The sequence below is a fragment of the Lipotes vexillifer genome, unplaced genomic scaffold, assembly GCF_000442215.2.
Source record: "Lipotes vexillifer unplaced genomic scaffold, Lipotes_vexillifer_v1.1 scaffold134, whole genome shotgun sequence".
Classification (NCBI taxonomy): domain Eukaryota; kingdom Metazoa; phylum Chordata; class Mammalia; order Artiodactyla; family Lipotidae; genus Lipotes; species Lipotes vexillifer.
In genome coordinates this window covers 719,760-730,219 of record NW_006787464.1, presented here as the reverse complement: position 1 = coordinate 730,219, position 10,460 = coordinate 719,760, and the positions used below count along the sequence as shown (strand labels likewise).

At 38.5% G+C, this 10,460-nt stretch overlaps 2 protein-coding genes across 2 annotated transcripts in view; one reads left to right on the top strand and one right to left on the bottom strand.

Moving 5' to 3' along the window:
- The window catches only part of JAK1 (Janus kinase 1), a 52,773-nt gene extending 52,036 nt beyond the window's left edge, over window positions 1–737 (top strand). Inside the window, exon 24 of the mRNA XM_007460078.1 lies at window positions 642–737. Coding sequence (XP_007460140.1) covers window positions 642–737 — 96 coding nt within the window. The remainder of the gene's footprint in view (window positions 1–641) is intronic.
- Window positions 738–4,016: 3,279 nt separating this feature from the next.
- RAVER2 (ribonucleoprotein, PTB binding 2) overlaps window positions 4,017–10,460 on the bottom strand; it is a 141,189-nt gene continuing 134,745 nt past the window's right edge. Inside the window, exon 14 of the mRNA XM_007460117.1 lies at window positions 4,017–4,530. Coding sequence (XP_007460179.1) covers window positions 4,384–4,530 — 147 coding nt within the window. The 3' untranslated portion in view covers window positions 4,017–4,383. The remainder of the gene's footprint in view (window positions 4,531–10,460) is intronic.

Sequence of the window (10,460 nt, the reverse complement as noted above, 5' to 3'; positions counted from 1 at the left end):
CAGGAATGAGTAGAAAACTCTTTTAAAACAGTTTTCTGAAGCTGAATTTCAGATAAGATATCTGAGAAAATCATCTTTGGGGCAGATGACAGCCACAAGTTTTGTTCAAAGCAAGGGATTCCCTTCAGAAGTAGGCTCACCTCAGTGAGCACCCTAAAGGAGCATATGTTGGTGTAGCCTTCCTGTGACAAATACATATAATTGCATTTTTGTGTGTAAGTTTATCCCACTTATCACAGCATTGTGACATTCAGTTTTCTGTATTTCTAACTGAACTGAGCCTTTAAGACTTAATTCTGTAGACTATTTAAGATGTACTGAATAGTATGTTTAAGCCAAAGAATGAAGCAGCCGGTAAGGAAATTTGGAGTCTAAACTGAGGTATAACTTCACCCTTAAACTGGTTTATAGTAATTAATGACCTGGGTTTTTTTGCAAGGTCAGTTAAGTCATGAGCTTCTCAAATGTTACTTATGAACTATAGATGTGTCACATTTTCTGTATTTTAAGCTATTCAAATATTGTTTTCTAGTATTATTAAGGGAAGTCATTCACATTTTCAAAATTATGTTCTTCTTGGTGTTTCTATAATTTTTTAAAAAGCTCCTAAACATTTTTACTGTTATTTTTTCTTTTTACAGGTTTATCAACTTATGAGAAAATGCTGGGAATTCCAACCATCCATTCGGACAACCTTTCAGAACCTTATTGAGGGATTTGAAGCGCTTCTAAAATAAGAAGCATGAATAACATTTAAATTCTACTGTGTATCAAGTCCTCCTACCCCCAGCCAATACCCAAGCCATTTAAAAAAAAAATGTGTTCTAACTGGAAAAAATTTGTATTCTGTCTAAAAAGATACTGGGGTACGTATCCTCGTATAAAGCACCCTGTGTGGTGCTTAATATGTGTAAGTACTTCCTCTTTAAATTTGGCATCAGTAACATAGTGACAAATAATGACAACCAAAATATTAGAAAGCACTTAAGCACTCCTCCTTTTGGAAAGAATATACCACTGTTTCGTCTGGTTAGTTTACTATCACAGTTGAGTACCAGAATGGGATTTTTCAAAACAAGAGGAGCTGACCAAAGTCAAGTCTCAAGATGACTGCTTTTTCTTAGCTGCCAGTTGATGTGAAATGTTTTTCTGGCACATAAATCAAAGATAAAGATTGATGGACTTGGCCAATACTCTAATATGCCCTCAAATTTCAATATCTAAACAGTGATAGATGAAACATTCTTGAAATATTAGATACCAGTTAGTATACTGTTGTTGCTATACAAAAAGATGAGTGTATCCCTGTCAACAGTAGGACATAAACTTTGAGTTGTTTCTGCAGTGGCTTAGCTCCTGTCGCCTTGGGTGACCAGCGGAACCCATTTTTGAGAAAACTGGTCATACCCAGGGGGGCAGCTGTGGAATAGATACTTTGCTGCATGATGTTGATTCTTGAGAACTAAACCTGTGCCAGTGCTTCCCTAAACAGTATACCTTTAATCAGAATTGATTCCAAGAACCTGGATGCTGTTATACCTGCTTTTCAGAAATGTCAATGTGTATCCTTTTATAACTCTACCACTTTGGGGCAAGCTGTGCCAGCATTGGTTTTGGATGCTGAATGCATATATACCATGTACATTGCACTGTTCTTAGTGTTTCAGTACTTACCATCCGTCTACAAGAGTCGATCACTATTTTGACCATCACCCTATGGCGCAAAACCTGAAAGACCCAGCTACAGTTTTCAGTCTGCTTGGAGGTAGCTGGGTAATCAAAAATGTCAAATCTCTGATTTAGTGTGAACCATAAGATCTTTTTGACCGGAAGTCTGAAAAACTTTTTGTTGATACTTTCTAGCATTTGTTTGATACCATTACTTTTCACCTTTGAGCCTGAAAAAGTTGTGCATTGATTCAATGGCAACAGCCATTCAAATTTGTCCAGTACCCCTACATCACCAAGATCTATGTCAAACCTGTGGTCACGCTACATGCACTTTGTTTACTCTTTATACAAATAAATATACTAGAGACTTCACATGCATGTGCCTTTTAATATTAAGAGTTCATTTTCAAAGCATTTCAAACAATTTGTTTACATAGAAAAATAACAGTATAGGCTGGGGGTGGGGAGAGCACTGGTAATGGTCCTTATTACTAACACCACTTGATTTGTACTTATCTGTTGTGGCCCAGCAGTAATGGGGCACAGGCCAGTATGGATGGCAGACCCACACTTGCTAACCCAAAATACCTTTTAGTTCTTTCAACCTCTTCCTGCTTACATTTTTAAAATTCACCATCTTCCCTTTCTTCTATTTGTACTGTCATAGAGGTGTGACAAAGCACTGAAGCTCAATGCCACAGGAAAATGGGAAGAAGTGCAGAGCATGAAGAACCCATTACTCATCTGCTGAGTCACAACTGAGTGATGCCTGTCCTGATCAGTTATTCATAGGTAGTATACTTATTAGAAATTATCTAATAATTTAACTTTCTAGCTGTCATTTGCCAATAGAAGTTACTATAGGCAATACATTAGACCAAGTAAAATTCTTTACAGTTCATTCAAGTGTACCAATTTTAAACTTCATAATTAAAACAGGAGAGATACCTTCTATCATAGTCAATAAGTCCCCTAAATATATTTAATGATCTTATTTCAAAAAGACTAGGATCACTGAGACCCCTAAACTCCACATCATCAATTAATGTCTCATAACAAAGAACAAACTTAGAAATGTCTAGATAGCAAAAGGGTTTCTCATGCATTTAATACCAAGGTCTTCAGGAAATGGTGACTCAGAAGTTATATGCAATAAACACAATTCTTTCGAAAGTAAATTGGGTTAAATAGCTGATAATTTTTCAGCCTAACACACTGAAAAAGAATAATAGACAAAGCAGAGAGTGAGGTATAGCTTATTATCTCAAAATGGTTATAAATACTGTTACTCCGTAACACTCCTTCAGAAAGGGCAGAATTGACTGCTTTACAATATTGTGGAAATAGGGCATCTGATGACCAAAATGTGCCCTGTTCTAGTAAATGAATCATCACTATGCTATGAAATTACAGAAACCTTTTTTGTTCCTTGCCACTTACAAATCTGTTGTAAAAGTTAAAGGTCTTTTCGTAGGTGTGAAGTAAAAGGATTAGGGAATTAAAGGTATTAGATCAGGAGTCTGCGAACTTTATAAAGGGCCAGATAGTAAATATTTGAGGCTTTGCAGCCACTCAGCTCTGCCATTGTAGCACAGAAGTTAGCCATACATGATATGTAAGTGAATGAGCATGGTTGTGTTCCGATAAAATTTTATGTATGGACACTGAAATTTGAATTTCAAGTCATACATTTTTTTCCTCCAAACATTTAAAAATGTAAAAAATATCATTCTTAGCTTGCAGGCAGTACAAAAACAGCTGGAGGACTGTTTTTTTGACTGCAGGGAGTAGTTTGCCAGTCCCTGAAATTAGATCAGCAAAGCTACTTCAAAAAAAAAAAAAACAAAAAAAAAACCTTGTGTTTTTCACAAGAGGTATAAATGGTAAATAACATATTAAGAGTAAAAGCATCTGTAGTAGTGTATACCTTGGATGTCACTGTGTTTGAGTTTTATACTGTATGACTGGTGTGGGGGTAATAATTAAGTTTATGTGTAGAGCATCTTTATAACATTACCGATCACTGCATTGTGTACTTGCATTCTTGTAATTCTAGGAAAAATTCTAAAAATCTGAAATGAGATTACTTCTAGGGACAGTATCGATAAACTGGAATGCACACTGGCTTATAAGAAATTTATTCTGGGGCTCCCCTGGTGGCGCAGTGGTTGAGAGTCCGCCTGCCGATGCAGGGGACACGGGTTCATGCCCCGTCTGGGAAGATCCCACGTGCCACGGAGCGGCTAGGCCCGTGAGCCATGGCCGCGGAGCCTGTGCTCCGCAACGGGAGAGGCCACAACAGTGAGAGGCCCGCGTACCACCAAAAAAAAAAAGAAAGAAATTTATTCTAAGGCCCAGGAAACAAGAATGTTTCCCATTTATTGCCTCAAACTTTTATATGTGGTGTCAAAATTATTCCCAGTCCTAAACAAGGAATATTGGAACATGTTAATTTCTCCAATGGACTATAAGTTAGTATCACATTGATTAAGATGCATCTAATTCTAGTGGAATATGTCCTCAACTGATGTCTCTTCTTATTGCTACTTATTTTTTTAATTTGGCAATTCTGCCTGCTGCACAACACAGTTCCTTCTGGGAAATTATAAACCCGTATTTAAAGGATATGGCTAGTTTGAATGTAGTTAAGGCAGCAATGAACAGCAGAGATACTGCAAAGAACCTTATGAGTTTATAAGGAGAGAACTTAACTCAGTACACTCGCTTCTTTTTTAAGTAGGTTTCCATGTAATATGCTCCTGTGCCCTGAGAATGCTGGTCAACAAATTCCACTGAACCACCTTCTGGGGCAGAGACGAGATATGATGAGCCTCGCTTTTCATTTCTTAAAGATGATACCTATTAGAAAAAGAAACCATAACTAATGCTAAAATCTAAATTAAAATTGGTTTGTTAAAGATATTTATAAGAAAAGCAATTCTACTGTGGTTTGGTGTAAAAACAGAATAGCAGGATAAATAACAAAGTTATCAAAAAAAACTGCACAAAAAATTTCTGTATCAAAATCACTTGTGGAACTTTTGAAAAATACAAACCAGCTTCTTAATGCCCTCTGTCCCCTACTCCCCACATTTTCAGGAAAGAAAAAGTGACACTATAGTTGCTTCTGCTGTTTGTACATAGTTAAACCCCAGTGAATCAGAATACCAGTACTGGATACCAGTATTCCTCCCTCTGAGGAAGGAGCATGGCTAAGGAATTGAACTGCATATCAACTTAGATGTTAAGTTCATCCAGTAATAAAAGATGTGGCAAGAGAAGATAAACCAGTAGGTATGAAAACTAGCAAATGATGTCAACAAAATAGCTAGTGAAACGTTCTAGAGAGCAATATGAACTCAAAGTTCACAAGAACTTTGAACTCAAAGTTCACAAAGAACACAAGTGTTCATGATAAGAAGGGCCAAAATGTTCCTCACAAGTAGTCACAGTACATTAAATCAGATAATGTAGCACAACCCTATGACCACCTAATTCCTCTCAGTTTTAGCTTTTATAAATACTGTGTGACAAACTTACTTACAGAAGAATTATGCAACTTACTATACAGGAGTGTAGAAATGACTCATAAGGAAAGCTTCTAGCAATGCATTAGGGCCTTCTCACATTACAATTAAAATTACAACAGTACTTGAACCAACAATGGCCACAATTTTTAAAACCAGCTTCAACTTCAGAGGGGACACATGATGAGTCTGTCTGCCCTTGTAAATAAAGCAGTTCTCAGTCATCCATGTTAAGAGGAGGGATAAGGCAGAGATGACCAAGAAGGCTCCAGAGCTCCCCTCCTTCCATGGATATGCCATATGTACAGCTACACCTGGAACAGTTCCCTCTAAAAGAGATCCAGAAACTAGCTGGGCAGCTCCTACATACTAAACAAATGAGAAAATAAATACCCACACCAAAATGGGTAGGAAAGGCCAATATACAGTCTGTCTCACCATACACCCCAACCCTGGCACAGCACTGTGCATCAGGAGAGAATTCCCAATTCTTAGCTTCTCCCTGAGGAGTGAAGGGTTTGGATTCCACATCTAGTGCTCCAACTTTTAAGACTCCCACTGGAGATATGGGTTCCCAAAATACCTAGCTCTGAAAGCCAGCAGGGCTTGTGTTCATGAGATCCACAAGGCTATAGATAATAAAGAAGCATTCTTAATGGGCACACAGCATGCACTGTGACTGTCCCCTCAGGGCCAGGTGCAGAGGGAGCAGTTAGAATTGCCCATCTCCCAGTCCTCCCCTGAAAGAAGTTCATCTGCACATTTTAAAAGCTGTTGCCTAAGGCCGGGCTCCTAATCTAGCAGGTGCTAGGAGCAGCAGCAGTCTTCCCCAGAGACTGGGGAAGCTGAAGGACACCTCTCTCACCTTCTCCTTCCAGCTCACTCCAGTCACTAGTATCTCCCTGCAAGGAGCTTGTACACATCTGTGCCCTGGCTTTTATGTCTGACACCCAAGGAACAGTCCCTGGGTCATCTGGCTCTGATAGCCAGTTGGGGCCTGCATTCAGGAATTCCACTGGACTGTAGCAAACAAAAATAAATACAATTCTTAATGGGTGCAGGAGCTCCCTTCCCACCATGCCCTGGTGATTGTACACCTGTGCTCAGCACAAAGGGAACAGGGGGGAAAAAAAATGCCCATTTACTTTTCTCCCTGGACAGGGCTTAACTATCAATACATTTTTTCTCAGCTGCAGCCTCAGGGTCCAGGTTCTAATCCGTCTGCATCTAGGTGCTAATTGCAGTCCCTGGCTTTGGATACACAGACAGGTCTTAGCATACCCTCTAAAAAAGCCACGCAAAGCAAAGAAGGAGGCTCAGACAGTCACAGAAGGTTGAGAGACAACTAAGAGCTCAGGCTGGGCTGAACGACCATCTCCTACAAGAGACCATCCAAGACTGGAAGAGGTGGCTGTTTTATATAATGCATAGACACCAATAAAGGAAGAAATGAAGATATAATGTTCCAAACAAAAGGCCACAATAAATATCCAAAGCAGATCTTGATAAAACAAAGTGACTTACCTGAGAGAGTTCAAAATAATGGTTGTAAAGATGCTCACCCAGGTCGAGAGCAATGAATGAACAAAGAATTTGAATAGAGATAGAAAATATTTAAAACTACCAAACAGAAATCACAAAATTGTTGAATGTAAAACTGAACTGAAAAGTTCAATAGCAGGATTCAACATCAGACTAGATCAATCACAGGAAAGGATAAGCAAGCTTGAAGACAGGTTAGCAGAATTCATCCCATCTGAGTTGCAAAAAGGAAAAATAATTATAAAAATTACAATAGCTTAAGGGACTTATGGGACACCATCAAATGGACCAATAAGAGGTCCCAGAAGGAAAAAGAGATAAAGGGGCAGAAAACTTTTTCAAAAAATTAATGGCTGAAAACTTCCCTAATCTGGGGAAACACACATCCAGATCCAGAAAACCTAGAGAGTAACAAACAAGATGGATCCAAAGAGACCCACAATGAGACACATAAATTATATTCAAAGTGCTAAAAGAAAAAAACTGCCAACCAAGAGTACCTGGCTAAGTTGTCCTTCAGAATTGAAAATGAGTTTTCCAGACAAAAGCTGAAGGAGTTCATCACCACTAGACCAGCCTTACATGAAATGTTAAAGGGAGTTCTTCAAACTGACATGGAAGGAGGCTTAGTTTTCTTTAGTAACAGGAAAACATACGAAAGTATGAAACCACTGGTAAAGATAAGTATATACTTAAATTCAGAACTCTGACAAAAAAAAAATAAAAACTATACAAACATTTGTCAATGGATACACAATGTAAAAAGGTACAAATTGTGCCATCAAATAAATGTGGGGGGTGGCGAGCTGTATTCATTTGAAGTTATCAGCTTAAAAGACATATATATATATATATATATATATATATATAAAAGATGTTTTATGTAAGCCTCATGGTAACCACTAAAACAAAAGCCTAAAGTAGGGATGTAAAAGAGAAAAGAATCAAAGCATACAATTATAGAGAATTAGCAAATCACAGAGACAGCCAGGGAGGAAGAAAGGAACAGAGAAATCACAAAACAACCAGAAAACAATTAACAAAATGGCAATAGTAAATCCACAACTACATTACTTTAACCGACACACCTATAGTCAACTAATCTACAACAAAGGAGGCAGGAATCTACAATGGAGAAAAGACAGTCTGTTCAACAAGTGTTGCTGGGAAAACTGGACAGCCACGTGTAAACCAATGAGATTAGAACATTCTCTGAGACCATATACAAAAATAAACTCAAAAATGGATTAAAGACCTAAACGTAAGAATAGAAATCATAAAATTCCTAAAAGAGAACATACGCAGAACACTGACATAAATCATAGCAGTATTTTCTTGAATCAGTCTCCTAAGGCCAAAAAACAAACCAAAAAATAAAATAAAATAAATGGGATCTAATTAAACTTAAAAGCTTTTGCACAGCAAAAGAAACCGTTAAAATGAAAAGACAACCTACAGAATGGGAGGGAAAATTTGTGAATGATGTGACCGACAGGGGATTAATATCCAAAATACACAAACAGCTCATACAACTCAATAGCAAAAAAACAACCCAATCAAAAAAATGGGCAGAAGACCTGAAAAAACATTTTTCTGAAGAAGACATACGGATGGCTAACAGGCACATGAAAAGATGCTCAACACTGCTAATTATCAGAGAAATGCAACATCAAAACAATAAGGTAGGGCTTCCCTGGTGGCGCAGTGGTTAAGAATCTGCCTGCCAGTGTAGGGGACACAGGTTTGATCCCTGGCTCGGGAAGATCCCACATGCCACAGAGCAACTAAGCCCATGCACCACAACTACTGAGCCTGTGCTCTAGAGCCTGCAAGCCACAACTACTGAGCCCGCGCACCTACAGCCTGTGCTCCATAACAAGAAAAGCCACAACGAGAAGCCTGCACAACGCAACGAAGAGTAGCCCCCACTCGCTGCAACTAGAGAAAGCCTGCGCACAGCAACGAAGACCTAACACAGCCAAAAAAGAAAAAAACACCAAAAAAACGAGATACCATCTCACACTTGTTAGAATGGTTACCATCAAAAAGTCTACAAATAACATGTCAGAAAGGATGTAGAAGAAAGGGAACCCTCGTACACTGTTGGTGAAAATGTAAGTTGGTGCAGCCACCATGGAAAACAGTATGGAGGTTCCTCAAAAAACTAAAAAAGAACTACCATACGATCCAGCAATTCTACAACCTGGGTATATATTGGAGAAAAATGAAAATGCCTATTCAAGAAGTTACATACAGCCCAATGTTCATAGCAGCAACAATGAATCATTTGGCCAGAAAAATCAAAAGAGCCAAGACATGGGAGCAACTCAAGTGCCCATCAACAGATGATTAGATTAAAAAGATGTGATTTTATATATATATATGTATGTATGTATGTAAGTATGTATATACATACACCGGAATATTATTCAGCCATAAAAAAGAATAAAATCCTGCCACTTGCAGCAATGTGGATGGTCCTAGGGAATATCATGGTTAGTGAAATAAGTCAGAAAGACAAATACTACCGATATATAAATGGAATCTAAAAAATAATACAGATGAATGTATATGCAAAACAGAAACAGACTAACAGATACAGAAAAACTCTGGTTACCAAAGGAGAGAGGGAAGGGAGGAGGGATAAGTTAGGGGTATGGGATTAACAGATACAAACTACTATGTATAAAATAGATAAGCTGGGCTTCCCTGGTGGTGCAGTGGTTAAGAATCCTCCTGCCAATGCAGGGGACATGGGTTCGAGCCCTGGTCTGGGAAGATTCCACGTGACGCAGAGCAACTAAGCCCATGTGCCACAACTACTGAGCCTGTGCTCCAGAGCCCGCGAGCTACAACTCCTGAAGCCCAGCACCTAGAGCCCATGCTCTGCAACAAGAGAAGCCACCACAATAAGAAGCCTGTGCACCACAACGAAAAGTAGCCCCTGCTGACCGCAACTAGAAAAAGCCCACGCACAGCAACAAAGACCCAACACAGCCAAAAATAAATAAATAATAAAATTTAAAAAAAAAAGATGAGCAACAAGGATATACTGTAAAGCACAGGGAATTATAACCGTTATCTTATAATAACCTATAATGGAGTATAATCTGCAAAAATACTGACTCACAATGCTATACACCTGAAACTAACAATCTTGTAAATCAACTACAATAAAAATTTTTTTAAATGTTAAATGTAAATGGATTAAATTCTCTTATCAAAAGACAGAGTGGCTGAATGGATAAAAATCAAAAGCAAACTATACGTTGACTTAGAGTCTCACCTAGCTTAAAGGACACACACAGACTGAAGGTGAAGGGATGCAAAAAGATATTCTTTGCAAATGAAAACCAAAAGAAAGCAAAGGTAGCTGTACTTATATCAGACAAAATAAACTTCAAGTTAAAAAATGTAGCAAGAGACAAAGAAGGTCATTATCAAAGATAGGTCAATTCGGTCAGAATGGCCATCATCAAAAAAATCTACAAACAGTAAATGCTGGAGAGGGTGTGGAGAAAAGGGAACCCTCTTGCACTGTTGGTGGGAATGTAAATTAATACAGCCACTATGGAGAACAATATGGAGGTTCCTTAAAAAACTAAAAATAGAACTACCGTATGACCCTGCAGTCCCACTACTGGGCATATACCCTGAGAAAACCATAATTCAAAAAGAGTCATGGGGCTTCCCTGGTGGCGCAGTGGTTGCGAGTCCGCC